Genomic DNA, 16,345 nt, shown 5'->3' on the forward strand with positions numbered 1-16,345 from the left:
TCAAAAAAACCAAGATTATGGCAACCAGCTTGATTGATAACTGGCAAATAGAGGGAGAAAATGTAGAAGCAGTGAAAGACTTTGTATTCCTAGGTGCAAAGATTACTGCAGATGCTGACTGCAGTCAGGAAATCAGAAGACGCTTAATCCTTGGGAGAAGAGCAATGACAAATCTCGATAAAATAGTTAAGAGCAGAGACATCACACTGACAACAAAGGCCCGTATAGTTAAAGCAATGGTGTTCCCTGTAGTAACATATGGCTGCGAGAGCTGGACCATAAGGAAGGCTGAGCGAAGGAAGATCGATGCTTTTGAACTGTGGTGTTGGAGGAAAATTCTGAGAGTGCCTTGGACTGCACGAAGATCCAACCAGTCCATCCTCCAGGAAATAAAGCCAGACTGCTCACTTGAGGGAATGATATTAAAGGCAAAACTGAAATACTTTGGCCACATAATGAGAAGACAGGACACCCTGGAGAAGATGCTGATGCTAGGGAGAGTGGAGGGCAAACGGAAGAGGGGCCGACCAAGGGCAAGATGGATGGATGATATTCTAGAGGTGACGGACTCATCCCTGGGGGAGCTGGGGGTGTTGACGACCGACAGGAAGCTCTGGCGTGGGCTGGTCCATGAAGTCACAAAGAGTCGGAAGCGACTAAACGAATAAACAACAACAACATGGTTCCTCAGCATACAAATGTTTTACTATATAATGCTGTTACTTCTTAGTTGTTTTAATCCTGTTTATGTCTGGTAGGATTCTAAACTGCTCCAAGCAGCATACAAGCCTAGTAAAATCAATCAATACTTATTTTTGCTTGCCCAAGATCTAACCTTACATCTCTTTACTGGTTTATTCCCCCCACCCCTTAAATAGCATTGAAGTTGTAAAACAGCAAAGATTATTACTATTGCTTTGTTAAGCCCAGTCTTGCTGATCACACAGCATCTGTGTAAGTTTTGTTTTTTTTTACAACAATATGGAAATAGTTTCCCATTGAAAAAAAGGATTTTTTAAAAACTTTCTAGCCTAACTTACAATCCTGGGATTTCTTAGTAGTTTCCCTTAAAGCACTAACTAATTCTGAATCTGCTTAGCTTTTTGAGGTCTTCCAAAGTTGGAATAACCATGCCTTCTCTATCACTGAACTTGCCCCTGGAATTTATAAAAATAATAAAGGCGGGACAGAAAATAAATAAATAAAAACAAAACAAAATAAAAACATTGCCCTTGAAGTCCACCCAGCCCCAACACAGCTATCTTATAAGAAAGTTTTTCTAGCTTTACCAGCAGGCCCTGGGTCAAGGTAATTGTGACTCTGCATCAGAGATGCAATATTTTAATTCTTTTTGTATTTCCCCAAAGAGGTGTCCTGAGTTTTTTTCATTATAACCGTTAGCCTCTCTTTTAATTGGTTTTATGATGTGTTTTTCGTTTTTGTATGTTGCCTTGAGTTGCTTTGCAATCTGATGGCTCATAAATTGAATAAATGAATCAATAAAACTGGAGCAGCGACTTACAAAGGAAAGGGACTCATTTCTAGATTCTGGGCTTAATAGAGCAACAGTAATGCTGTTTTTTCAATCTCCTTTTTTGTTTGTTTGTTTGTTTTGGGGAGAGGGGACAACAACCAGTAATTTAAGATTACTCCTTGGACAAATAAAGTTCTTAGAAGGGCTGCTGAAGTTGTTAGAACAAAATCAAGTTCAATCAGTTCTGCACTGATTCGGCAGCATGAATGAATTTGAGACACCTCAAAATTTATGACAGCACTATAGAGCGAAACGTATAAATGAATGGCCAATAATTTTAGCACCTCACAGTGAGAAAAAGGTATTGGAGGTTGAAGCCTGCCCTTTCTGATCGCAGCCATCATCCTGACTATTTTGACACTTCCCCCATGGATACCCCAGGTTGAAATGTTCCTTCTTTGTGTGTGAGCATATATGAATCTAATGTAGGAAGGATTAACAGAACACACAAACAGAACGCTTAACATCCACAAAAAGTAACAGTTTACTATCTATGGTACCACCTTTAGAACCTGATGGATTCTTCTGATCTTTGCTGGGAACAAATATTTCCTGGGAAGCTGTGCTATAATAGGTCTTGTAAAGGTAGACTTTCACCTTTCACTGATCTCTCATGTTAAATTTTGATCTCCACCCATTTCTGAGTTCTGCTCTCTGTTTTTGCACCAGTTTTGTGACCTAGCTCTGCCCTGGCCAACTGATGCATACCACTATAGATGAAATATCGTATCAATGCTTCCCATGTATAGAAACTCTTGTTCTCTCTGGGCACAGCCAGACTGCTGTGTTACAGTGCAATCTACCAATGCAGGGGTCAGCCCCAAAGGTGCTTTTTTTCAAAGGAGCCATAAACTCTACCAGGTGTGGGAGAGAGGCGTGGAAGGAAGTAGAAGGTTCTCCTGACACCCTGAGTAGGAACAAGCCCCTCCTCTGTGGCTGCCATTCAGGGTAACCAGCACAGAGGAATGACGTAGGTTGAAGCAGGAAGGAGCAATTGGTAACAAGCAAGGGAAGGGCAGCGCCACAAGTGAGTGGCCATGGCTGGCAGTACTTAAAAAGTAGCCTATAACGTAGGCAGAATGATGGCTCCCTCCACCGTAATAAGATCCATAGAAAGTAAGTTGTTGAAAAACATATTGTTGGCAGAAGATCAATTATATATCAAAGTAGCTGTTGTGTTTTGATTTTCTCATTCCATTCTGGTGATTCAGCCCAAAGTAGGTTCCTCAAGCCAGCTGCTGAGAAGCAGGATGTAAAAATTCAGACAGAAAGGCAAGGTATGATGGCAAAGAGGAAATTATGAGATCAACTTCTCTTATTACCTGGCTTCCATCAAAACCGTCCTGTTTGATTAGAAGTCTTTGTCCAGAATGTTGATTCTACTAGTCAGAAGCCCAACTATGTTATGGCTGAGCAGAAATTGGATCTTGATTATTTCATCTTGATAGTCTCTCTTAGGTTGGTGAAACCTGAAATCAGCCTTGGGGAAATGATCTCCAGGCATATGTGACTTAAATCTTACTAAAGGCATGAAGCTTCATCTACATCAAAGAACTCTGTTGAGGTTAAGCAGAGCATATGTTTCAAATTAAACCTCAGAAAATTATGGGGCTGTACAATATTTCTCAGGGAAGAAATGTCAGATTAAGATTCAAATTCATCATTCAGAACATATTTAAATCTATTCTGCTTTCATTCACTGGCACATATTCATGTGCAGTATTTTCATACACTCATAAAATTCATACACACCACTGACTTACTGCTCTCTCACACATAATTGCTATAAACACAAAGTAACACTTGATTGATATTTGTGTAGTTCTGCCATCTCATTTCTCTGCTTTGCTCTTTATGATCAACAGTGTACAAATCAAACCATGTCCTAATCCATCCTTCTTCAATATGGAACCCTCCAGATGTATTGGGGCTGTATGGCCATATTTGTTGAGAACTTGCCATCTCAGCACATATGGAAGATGTCAGAGTGGGAGGACTACCTTGAGTTTGTCAACTTAAATGTTGATGACCATTCTTTAACAGTTCTGCAGTTTGACCCAATATACTGAAGTAAGAGCTTTTAGTGCCAATATACATGATGATATTAAATAGTGAGTCTTGCATATAACATTGTTTTCTTTCCTTTCTTGAATTATGTGCTTGTCAGGAACAGACTGACAAAAAACATTTTTCTTCTGCAAATTCTTCTCATTTAACTCTTTACAATAGGAACACTTGTTTGTGTGATATGTTTAAAGCCACTGATTCAGAACTGTAAACTAGGGTAGTAACCCCTTCCAGAAATTCCAGTCTGTCTCAGGAAAATATGAGTTATTTGATTGTGGAATGCTGCCCTTTGAAGTAGACAGGAAGCAGACACCGCAACAATTATGAGAACTTTATTTTATTGTTACAGGGTAAAATAACAGAATCCTGAAAGCCCATAGAAATTCTCCCTCTCCCCTATTATACTAAAGAAAATTGTGGCAAGGGAATCTTGATTTAACTCTCCCCTTCCTGTCTATGCAGATTAAGTCTATGTTTACAAAATGGTCACTGAATTCCTTCCTCAAGGCCATCTTCATATTCCTCTACACCATGGGATGCATTCAGATATTACCAGAACTGTCTTTTAGTAAATCACAAATGAAACTAGGGTAAAGGGTTGACTTGAAGAAAAACATCCTGTAAAACACACTGACAAGTATGATTTTGGAGGACTGAGCCTTTTCCTAACAAGTCCTTAGTTCAGTAGGACAGGCTTAACTGAAAATGCCCCCCTACCACCAGAAGCTCAACTACTGGGTATGTTATAAGAACATAATAACCCAGGGGGGTGGGGATGACAAAATGTATAACATCATGCAAGCCACGTGACTCATATACTTATGACCAAATTTGGGATACCATATAAAACACCAGATTTGCACTGTGTCACAATTACCATCATCTTAGGGTTACTGCCAGTGGTGCCTGTAGGGCAGAGTAAAAAAAAGTCAAGATGGCGGCACATAACAGGTGGAGGTTCAATGGCACCATCGCAGCCACCATCTTGACTCTTTTCACCATACCCTGTGGAAACCCCTGGTCATGCTGTTTGTACAAGACACCCACGCATGGAAAAAGTAGACCATGGGTTACTCTCTTTCATGAGGTATGTTTGACTCCCCTCTCACACCCAAAAATATTTTTTCCCAACTCATGTTGCATTATTTTGTCTGTATGTGCATGCACAATAGCAAAAAAAAAAAAAGATTCATATATCTTCTGCTATGGATATAGATCAGAGAGAAAAATTCATGCTGGCTTAAAAAACACTTTATCATCGTGAAAAATAAAATGAAATCATAAATCAGAAGAACAGAAAGCTCTCATAATTCATTCTGGTGGCATTTCCCAACATAAAAAGATTTTTTATAATTATCTGGTTAAAGTGATATGTGAACAGCATGATCTCACTGCCCTATGATTTCAGGATCCTTAAGTTACAAAAAAGAAAAAAGGACAAATACCCAGTGTAAGTAAATTCAAAGAACTCTTCTGTCATATTAACTTACTATTATCTTTAACCTGGATGAAATACTGGACATAATTCAACAGTTATCTCAGGCTCCATCTGCACATTAATGTTGGGAGAGCATTGTTGGATCCGGCCCCAAATCTAACATTCTGGATCATTTAGCACTTGACAGATGTATATGTGTAGTTCCAAAAAGGGATAGGAAGTTGTTAACGGGATATCAGATATCCCATTATCTGAATCCCTTTGATTCGGCAGATGATTTGCAACCCTCAGCTATAGCCTCCATCTCCGTGCATTTGTCTGAACCTCTCTTAAAACCATGACTATTAACATAGCTGAGGGCAATAAATTCTTTAGTTTTTGTGAAACTAAAGGGAGTACATCCTTTTACCAATTCTGCAAATCCTCACATGTTGGTCACTTCCACATTGCATCTTTTTGCATTCCTAATTCCTCTAAAGGAGCTTGAAGCAGGCCTGCCAATCATGTTTGGTCCTGCCAATCTCAAAATGTGGGAACATTCTGAGAAAACCATGAACCACTCAGGGCTGTCCTTCCAGCTGACCAGGAGAAGGGTGCAAGAAAGTAATTCAGTCAGTACTGTTACTGCTGGAACAATCAAAGACAAAAATCCCTATACCACTCTCCACAAAGGAAAGATATTGCTAGCAACCCCTCCAGCCCCATTTTAAATGCACATTTAAGCTGTGGGTGTCTTACAAAACAAACAAACCCTGAGCATTTGAAAGAGGGCAAAACTGCCCGGCTACTAAATGATCATTCTTTCTGTATTAAAAATGCCACTCACATCTTGAATCAAGTGTGATCAGTGTTGCTCCGGGGCACTTTTCCCAGCATCGCTAACCACGATTGTAGGCTGCAGCAGTGGTTGTGTAAAGCAGCACAGAGATGACCTTGAAAAAGATAGGCAGAGACCTTTAGCAAACTGTGAATTCAGTCCAGGAAGACAAAACAGTGTGAGAAAGAAACTTTTAAGTTGCCTCACTGGGAAGGGAGAGGAAATGTCAAGCTTTCAAGATTCTGTTAATAATGTAGAGTTCTAGGATTTCTGGTGGTGTCTATTAGCTCACCTGAAAGGGCTGACAGGCTGAAAGTGAGAAAGGACAGTGCTTTCTAAACAAAATGCATGTGTCATGACCCCGTTGCAAGGCACAAAGAGCCTCACAACGTGGATCATGATCATTAAGGAAAAGAGGAAGGAGATAATTAAATCAGAGCTGAAAGCAAGCACCCAAAGTAACCACACCCGTGGAAGCATATGCAGCTGAATAGAAGGACTTCGGATAAGCAGAGATAAACCGCACCTGGTGCCCCGGAGGGCACACCTGAACCCAGAGGACAGGAACAGCAACCGGGAAAACACCCACACAGCCATCAAGGGACCCATCAAGGGAACTGGGGACAATGAAGGGTGGGGGAGCACGGGACCCCGCAAGAGGGTATAAACAGGGCACCTCACCAAGCACCACCACCCCCGTTCCCATTTTTCATTCTGTCAGCCACCATTCCAATAAACCGGAAATCCTTAATACCTCTTGAGTGAGTCCGTGCCTTATTGCGAAGCGAGACTGACCCTGACAACATGCCTCTGAAGCTACAGAAAGCGGAAATAGTTCTTAGGGGATGTCTATAGGCAGATCGTGTCAATTTCACCCGTGCTTAGTCAAGCCACCATTCCCCTTAAAAGACCTGATAGGATGGCTGAAGCTCAGGACCCAGGAGGAATTCATCTGTCACAGTTTAGGATCACAGATATCCAAAGCTGCTTCTGAACTGGCAGAGACTTCATATGAAAGCATATGAATATAAGTTCTAGCATTATAAGAGAAAACCTCAGTCCACATTTTCTATATATTTACTACTTCTTCTAAAACTACAGTACTATTACTATATAATAGATGATTTTACAAACTTCTACCATGTTTCCCATACCTGCTTTTGCTTAGTTAATTTAATTTTTAGTTTTTGCTTAGTTAGGCCATAGTTTTTCTTCACAGGAGAGCTATTCTAGCCGCATACTCATTTTGGTCGCCCTTTTCTGTCCCCTTGAAAGCTCCTTGTGGTTCTTTTTGAGAAGTGGTGGCCAAAACCATATCCAGGGTTCTAAGTGCAGCCACACTGCAGATTTATATGAGGTTAAGATCCTGTTTCTTAAACGGACGCGTGTGTGAACTCATGGGGGGAGATGTAAGGGTGTTGACATTCCAGACATTCCTAAGGCCTTGTGGTATGGCAGTTGCTTTTTTTTATCCCTTTGCAACCAGGAAATGTTAAAATGCAGCAAGAATTCTGAAGGCACCGCTGAACTTGAAGAAGCTCTAGCAACAGTTCTTGATATCATCAAGTCGGCGAATGATTCCATGCACCAGATAGCCATTACGGGCTATGAGGTAGGCCTTGACCAAATGGTAGAGTATGTTGCTGAACTCTGATTTCCAAACCATAGAGACCCTTGAAATCTTGCTGTTTTCCTTAAGATATGGATGTTTCAGGCCTACATCAGCTTTCCTCAGCCTGGTTCTCTCCAGGTGCCTTGGAACCGTGATTCTGAGAATTTCCAGACAGCATCTAGAACAGTGTTTCTCAACCTTTGCAACTTTAAGATGTGTGGACTTCAACTCCCAGAATTCCCCAGCCAGCATGGCTGGCTGGGGAATTCTGGGAATTGAAGTCCACACTTCTTAAAGTTCCAAAGGTTGAGAAACACTGTTCTAGAAGATGCCACATTAGGGAAAACTCTTGGAACAGGATATAGCAAGGATTGCTCTGCCTGCTCGCAGCTTTTGTCCATGTCCCAGTTTTAAGATGCTGTAATTTCATGATTTTAAGATGTTACAATTGTCTGTTTTTAAGATTCTATCATTTAATGTTTGTAATCCTTTTCTCTTTTCCTGATTTGGGATTATTTTCACAAAACTGAAAAGCAAGTACAACTTTAATGAATTAGCCTATTTACAGTTTAGTCCAATTGCTCTTTTACTACTTAGGATAATAAGGTATCCATATTAACATTTTTCTTCCCACTCACATTGTAATTCATGAATCTAACCCCATTCAATACATACTTCAGTTATGCAATAGAAGTTCCTTATACGTAGGTAGTACTCCAAATACTTTAAATGTTTGGACGCAGCAGCAACTCAAATCAGTTCAAAATTCAGTTTCTGCTGGGTGTCAGAAACAGAAACTATCTCTGAAAATATCTAGGACAAAGAGAACAATAACTAAGGAGGCAAAATCCTTCTGAATATAAAAAGGTATAAACCTTCTGATATTCAAGATCTTTAGGATGAGGATGACATTTGGGATTTAGAGAAAATATCCCATTTACCACATAAAATGATTGCTGTGGAAGCTGTACATACATGAAATGAGTGCTGTAGTGGGCCCACCTAATATAAATGACATCCATTTTCCAGAAAAGTAGATTACTGAGCAAAAAGATGTGTAATGGTACAATAATCCCAATAGCAGGTTGTGCTGACACTTCCAGACATAAAATTCATTCAGCCGAACCCGTCTTCCTGTTCTTTCAAGATCACCCTCAAATAAATACTGGTTTACACATATCCTAAGTCACATCCTATATCCAACACATATTCATACATTCTCCCCAAAGTTGGGTTACCTTATAGTCTTCTTAACTCCTTTGCTTACTCTGTAGCTTCTCCTACCCTATCCAGTGTCCCCACCTCTTCTCCACTGGATCTGTCTCAGTCAGTTGCCCATTGCCACTCACAGGCCTTGCCCCCTTAGCAGGAAGTCCTCCCCACAACCCCAACAGCAGAGCATGTTTCCAGGTGTTCACCAACTTCATTGCCTAAGAATGTCCATGTGAAACTTAGAAGACAATAAAGATAATGGGAAACATTTTGATTTAACCTGTCCTTCCCCACTTAGAATAAATCAATATGCAGCTAAAAAACTAAATGATAATAGGGCACTTCACTGAGTGCAGTGATGTCTCTAGGTACCACATTGCTGTGACACAGGCTTTGGCCTACTGCATGACAGAATGAACACTACTCTGTGAAAGTTTATGTCTTCATGCAGTTTAAACCCCAGTAGGTGGTTTTTTAATTGTTTGGGTTGGTTACTGCTCTCTTCTGCATGTCTGAAATCTCTTCCTTAATGTTAATTCTTGCTTTTAAAGTGTAAACTGCCCAGAGTCATTTGGAGTTGGGCAGTCTCTAAAACAAACAAAAATTTATAGGACCCAAGACTTTTTGTTTTTGCAGCAATAGAGTATGACCATCTATCTGGAAACTGATAGATGATAGTGAGAGCCAGTTTGGTCTAGTGGTTAAGGCGCTGGGCTAGAAACCAGGAGGCTGTGAGTTCTAGTCCCGCCTGGGGCATGAAAGCCGGCTGGGTGACCTTGGGCCAGTCGCTCCCTCTCAGCCCAGCTCACCTCACAGGGTTGTTGTTGTGGGGAAAATAGGAAGAGGAAGCAGTATTAGGTATGTTTGCTGCCTTGAGTTATTTATAAAAACATATAATAAAGGCAGGATATAAAAAAACTGAGTATGAAATTATACTGAAGCTAAGACTGTTGGGAGGAAAAGGCTAGACTAATACCTTGCTTTATTCTTGTATTCCTCCTATCCTGTCTCCCTCTTCCTATAGGGAGATGTGCATGAACTCGGTAAATTGCTCCTTCAGGGCTCCTTCAGTATCTGTACGGATCACAAGAAGGGACACAACAAAGTAAAAGATTTGGCCAGGTTCAAACCAATGCAGAGGCATCTCTTCTTATATGCAAAAATCCTACTTTTTTGCAAGAAACGTGAAGAAAACACAGATGGTCATGAGAAGTCTCCATCGTACAGCTTTAAAAATTCTTTGAAGGTAAGCCGTTTCTTATAGTGGAAGGGAGAAAAGGTAGAAATCGAAGGACCAACAAACACATTTAAATCAACAAATATATCAAAATACCAAAACTACAGTACACGTTGGAATGATTGTAACACTTGCTCTTTCCTTAGTAAGAGTTGCAGATGGAAAAGCCCTCATGTTTTAGAGAAGGAAGCCCTGGAGATTTCTGTTGTTTCATAATATTTGTTTTATCTACAAATAAAGCTAGTGCAAATAGTCTAGAGGTGAGTTGCCTTGGGAAGATTTGTGCTCTGAAAAGTTAAGGTATACACAATGGCATTAGAAATAAACTTTAAAGCCTTATATCAGGCAATTAAAAGAAGTGATTCTCACATAAATTCTCCAGATTTAGAACTTGGCCACTCATAACTCCAAGCTGATCCTGCCTGTGCAAAATTGAAGGTTTCCATCTAGGCCCTCCATCTCCTTGTCTTGGTGAATTCTGATCAGTGTCACATTCCAAAAACAGGGGAGTGAATTCTGGTTTTAGGTTCCCTCTTAAGAAATCTTGGGGGGTTTCTTTTTTTAGTTTCTGACTGTGTATCCATCTGGGTACTTTGCATATATGATAAGGTTACTTACACTTATCTATTAATCTATCAAGGAAAACAAAACTTGGAAATGTTTTTTCTTGGTAAGCTTGATGAATCAATTGGCAGATAAAGATGTAGCCTCATTCTGCTTCTTCCAAGGACAAAAAACTCAGCAGCTTCTTCATTTATCCTAACGTTTCAGGATTGTTAATTTGTCGACAGAATTCAAGGATACACCTTTTCAAGCACGTTTAAAGGAATAGTGATAATGATAGATTCAACTAACACCCTTGTGGAACAGTTTGACATGCAGATGTAAAATATATTACATCTCAGTTTCTGTACCAAGAGGAAAAAGCTTGATACCAAAAATGAAAAATGAGTTTTTCCAATCACTATAAAAGTCAAGCTCACTTAGGAAATAGAAAAAATGCACTGATATAGGATGCAGAATATATGGCTTGATAATAACACTTGAAACAAAATTGCAGATGGATTCAAAACTTATACCCTAAAAGACAAAAATAAATTGAGCATGAATGGCTTAGAAATGTAAGCTGAAAATAATAGAATAACATTTAATAGAGACAAATGCAAAGACCAACATGTGCAGGTATAGGATGGAGGGTCACATAGCTTGGCAATCCTATTTGTGAAAAAGATATTGGAATAACAAGATGAATATAGCAAGCAAATGCAATTTTAGGCTTCATCGACACATCATAGCTTCCAAATGATGGGAAGTCATGATTCCACTTATTGGATCCCCCCTTCAGAAATGTGTCCATTGTTAGCACCACACTTTAAGATGGATTCAGACAAATAGGAAAAGGTTCAGAGAATGGCAGTGAAGATGATCAGGGAACCAAAAAGTAAGTTCTATGAAGAAACGTGGAAGGAATTGGGAGGGAGAAGAGAAGATGGAGTTTGATCTAATAGTACTCGTCAAATATCTGCAAAAAGATCACACAGAAGAAGGCCAAGATCTGTTGTCCATCATTCCAGAGTTCAGTTACAGGAAGACAGACTCCATTTTTTTTAAGTTCCCAAAAGAGAGAGCAGTTCAACGGTGGAATCAACTTCCGATCGGTATGGTGGGTTTCCATTCATCAGGTATGTTCGAGAAGAGATAGACAGTTATTTGTCTGAGATGCATTATACAAAGCAGGAATTACACTAAATGATCATTCCAGCTCCACTGTAGCTAGAGGTGCTTCACCCAGGTATCAGCAGCTTTGCTTCCCATGACATTTGGAGAGAAATGCCCTGTAGTTAGCAAAAGCGTTGCTTCACTATAAGCAGCAGCTGTTGTCCATAATGAAGTACCAGCCTTCCCAGTTGACCCAACTGTTGGGTGACTTAGTACAAAAGATCATAACCAGAGGCCCTATAGCAATCCCAGAAAGTCTTGGGTGCAGCCCTTCCAAAGTTTTCAAGAAACGTCGATCTTTAATGTGACAAAAGGTGTGAATTACCAATTCAAGGCAGAATGAGCGATCTTCACCTTTTTGACTGCACAGACTTCTCCCTGTTGCATGCTGTTGATAGCAAACTGGGGGATCATGCATTGCAAAGTCCTAAAAACCGTTCCTTGAAAACCAGATTTTGTCCATCCCACACTGCAGACTGGGCAACAATTGACTGAAGAATCTCCCTGCAAGCTTAACACCATGTTAAGCATCTTTGGACAGTAAGGAGGAAGTGGAGGGAATTACTGAACCAATTTAAAGTACAATATGAATTACTTGCAAACGGGAGAGGTGATTTATTGTTTTATGAAATACAAACATTCCAAATGTAAGAATGAATGAAATCAAATCCAATAGAGTCTTTCTCCTGGCCTCATTACATCGGGAGTGCAGCTCTTGGCATACAAACAGTTTTTACTGTTTGCTCAGTAAAAGCTACCCACACACGTTAGGCTAGAACACATTAGCCTCTATCGGTAATCTTAGGTTTACTTTCAGGGCAGAGGCTGGGAGAGATTTTTATCCAAGGTTTAGATATCTATCTCAAAATACTAAGATTCAAAACCCAGCAAATAAACGCACCTTTGTAAGCAGATATATATTGACTGTGGCTTCTGGTTACGGTCTGTGCAAACAGCACTTGCAGAAATGTGCCCTTAACTGTCCAGTTGTCCTAACAGTCAGGAACCACGCTGAGACGAGGAATAGGTCTCTAGTGTTTATTTACTGCTACATTAGACAGAAAATCCTGACAAACTGAAGCAGCGTGGGAAAGCCCAGACAGATAAACCCCAAAAGTCAAGGCGGGTCTGTTCTGTGTCTCTTTGAATGGCTGCTCAACTCCTCCCTACTATGCATGCATTTTCCCCCCTGGACAGGGGGCCCCTCCTGCTCGCCATCAGTACTCATGACACCAGTTATAAATATGGTATTTCGGTTTCCAGTTTTAATAGTAAATTGCAAGGCAGAATTTGCCCTCGTCCCCTCAAAAATGACTTTCACAGTGCAGACAAAGAGAAGGTTCTACACAGAAAGAGAGCCATCCTTCCTGTAGCTAAATGTAGAGAGCCCAGTGTCAACTACATGTCCATTCAATATGTGGTGTTTTGCTATCATATGGTAGAAGATTTGAATCTTACAGTCCAGGATGTGACTGGCTTGTCATTGTTATTTGGAACTGCCTTGCTTTTTTCTTTTCCATCCACTTGTAGAAAGATTCCATCAAAATTGGCAGGTCAGAGGAGAATATTCACATACATACATACATGCTTTGATTGATTATGTACCATTAAGTTGGTGTCAACTCTTAGCCACCACATAGATTTTTTTGAGGATGACCTGCCCCCAACCTGGCCCTTAAGGTACACCCATCGCTGCTGTAATTCAGTCCATCTACCTTGTTGTTGACCATCCTCTTTTTCCTTCCACCTTTCCCAGCATTATAGATTCTCTAGAGCAGCCTTTCTCAACCAGGGTTTTGTGGAAATCTAGGGTTCCATGAGAGGTCACTAGGGGTTCCCTGGGAGACCACAATTTATTTAAAAAATTATTTCAAATTCAGGCAACTTCACATTAAAAAGGCATGTTTCATTCTTTAAGAACACTGTTAATGCCTATATACAGGCCTACGCATGAAATGAATATAATTTTGTAACTTCTGGCCTATATTTGAGCCTGAATGCGCAGGGGTTCCCCGAGGCCTGAAAAATATTTCGGGGGTTCCTCCAGGGTCAAAAAGTTGAGAAAGGCAGCTCGAGAGCAATGTTTCTCAGCCTTGGCAACTTTAAGATGTGTGGACTTCAACTTCCAGAATTCCCCGGCCAGCATCTGCTGGGGAATTCTGCTGAGTTGAAGTCCATACATCTTAAAGTTGTCGAGGTTGAGCAACACTCCTCTAGAAAGCTAGGTCTGCTGTAGAAACTGGAAATAATATAATCTAGTGTGTATATACACACACACTAGAACAAAATAATGGTAACCCTGAGATCTCCAGTATCTATCTCAAGTTAGAACAGCTGCCAGATTATACCTCAAATAGAACCTGGAGCAAAACAGATTTCTCTTCACTCTTGATTTCTTTTTAAGGTGAGGTTACCCTTAACAGTCTTCTGGGCTCCCATCACATTCTAGTTTTAACCTAATTGCCTCTATACTGCTGCCAAACATTTTTTTAGCCCTACGTGAGTCTTTTCTCACAGAAGGACATTTTAGAACTTCATAGGTTTTGTGGTTTACAATATATATCATCATATGCTTTGAATTCTAGATATGCAGAGCAAGAGAATGTCTGCATAAGTATTAACTATAGACTATAATGAAGTAGAAATCAGAACAATCTGCATAAAGTCAACCAGGGAATGTCATCTTCATACATTTTAGTTGATTCAACATTCTTCCCTTTTATTTTATCTATCTTCCTGACAACAGGAAGCTGGACATCTGAAAATTCAGCATTTTCCTGACTACTGGTTTGCTTCTGTACTACCTGTGGCATAGTGAGTGTAGTTAAGGGGCAACATTCCCTGTGCCTTTCCCTGCTACACTTATACCCCCCAGGACTGAATGCTAAGGCAACCTTTAAATCTAGACAAGGTTAAAATATCACCTGGGTGCCACATTATAAGTCCCCATTGTTGTAATGTCAGATACTATTGCTGTAATTTAGGGATTGTGACCTTGATGGAAGACAGCTTCCGAAGTGGGGCTTGGTCTGAAATCCCCATTAGGAACTTTTTCTTGTGTCTTTAGGACTCTAAACTGACCTTTTAGTTCTTTAGGAGAAGCCAAACTGTACGTGAACATTCTATGGATCATTGAAATTGGGCAGTGACAAGACAAGGGGTAGGGTCACTTACAGGCTGGAAACAGATAGCTTTTGTGGAAAGGGAGTCAGGTTTCAGAGTGGACTTGGCTCTATCATACAAGCTGAAGGCCTTCCTGTTAAGGAAGGTCTGCATGTTGTAGAGGTTTCATGTGCATGTGTTTTTAAGGTGAACTAAAATGAACAAAATGCATCGCAATGGCCAGTGATCATGTTCTGCATTCAAACTTCTCTTTCAAACAGATGAGCACTGTTGGCATTACTGAAAACGTCAAAGGTGATAATAAGAAATTTGAGATCTGGTACAATGGCAGAGAAGAGGTCTATATCATTCAGGTACTGCAGGTGGCACTTTTCTTCATTTCCAGTTGTTTTTCCTGCTAATATTTCATGGTATTATTGATTTTTCTGGAATTACAGAAGGAGAAAATAAAGAGTTGGGGCCAAAGTGAGACTAAAAAAGGAGTAAGATTTTGCTTAGGCCCCCAAAAGGGATAAAAGTGGTTAAATGAATCAATAGGAAAGGAAGGAATGGGAGATATATATTAGATGCAAAACTTCCTAGCAAAACCCTTGCCTGGATTTCTTGCCATTGTTATGTATCCTGTTTTTCAGGCAGCGTCTATGGAATTGAAGAACACCTGGGTGTCAGAGATTAGGAAAGTCCTAACAGGACAGCTGGAAGCTTGCAGAGGTAGGATGCTGTATAAAGGGGATTGTAGCTGTAAGACACATCAATATTGCACATACTTTCCCTTTCTGAAAGCTTGTAGAAACATGTTCCAAACTGCAACTAGAGTGCATCAAGACACCACAAGAGAACCACAGTGTGCCAAAATATATATAAATCAGTTGCATTCTTAATCATCCCTTTGAACCCCCAGAACAAGTACATCCCTATATGAGAGAGATGCAGAATGCAAATGCACCCTGGCCATTTTTCTGATCAACCATGTTTCCTGATCAACCAGGGTATGTGGTTAATTTTGCTGCATCTCTTCCTTGACTGGATCATTCAGAGATCCTTGACTGGATCTTTCCATGCAATGATATGGAATGCTGCTAGTTACTGTCATAGAACCCTACATTAGTAAACCCTGAATTGTACTAGTGGAGCTTGACTTCTTGAAAGTCTGCAATGGCCTGGTTGTTGGAGACAATGGGTAAGCAAGAGGGGTGCAATTAGTCTGCATTACTTGTGCCTAGAATACATGAGCCCTTGTTCCAGAAAGAGACCAATTAATTTGCCTCTCCAGGACTTTAGTAGAAGAGGGATGAGAGCCATCATTCCTGCTTTTCTTGAAATTCAACAGAAGGGAACAGGGAGAGACAAACTATGGAGAATGGAAAAGTCTCACAAATTGTTCCATCCCCATCTGCCATCAGGGTCAGGGGTGTCTGCAAGAGCCAAAAAAGTCAAGATGGCAGTTGCGATTGCATGATCAAAGCCCCACCCCTTTTTTCGATGGGTTCCTCATGTGATGCATATTAAAAAGCAGTGGAGCTTCCATCGTGCAGATGCCATTTTGACTTTTTTTTATGCCTGCTCCAGATGCCCCTGATCTAAGG

At 40.4% G+C, this 16,345-nt stretch overlaps 1 protein-coding gene across 1 annotated transcript in view; it reads left to right on the forward strand.

Moving 5' to 3' along the window:
• MCF2L2 (MCF.2 cell line derived transforming sequence-like 2) overlaps positions 1–16,345 on the forward strand; it is a 127,950-nt gene that overhangs the window by 83,282 nt on the left and 28,323 nt on the right. Inside the window, exons 13-16 of the mRNA XM_063306743.1 lie at positions 7,343–7,468; positions 9,705–9,926; positions 15,020–15,112; positions 15,392–15,470. Coding sequence (XP_063162813.1) covers positions 7,343–7,468; positions 9,705–9,926; positions 15,020–15,112; positions 15,392–15,470 — 520 coding nt within the window. The remainder of the gene's footprint in view (positions 1–7,342; positions 7,469–9,704; positions 9,927–15,019; positions 15,113–15,391; positions 15,471–16,345) is intronic.

Source organism: Candoia aspera, chromosome 6 (assembly GCF_035149785.1).
Source record: "Candoia aspera isolate rCanAsp1 chromosome 6, rCanAsp1.hap2, whole genome shotgun sequence".
In the NCBI taxonomy this organism is placed as follows: domain Eukaryota; kingdom Metazoa; phylum Chordata; class Lepidosauria; order Squamata; family Boidae; genus Candoia; species Candoia aspera.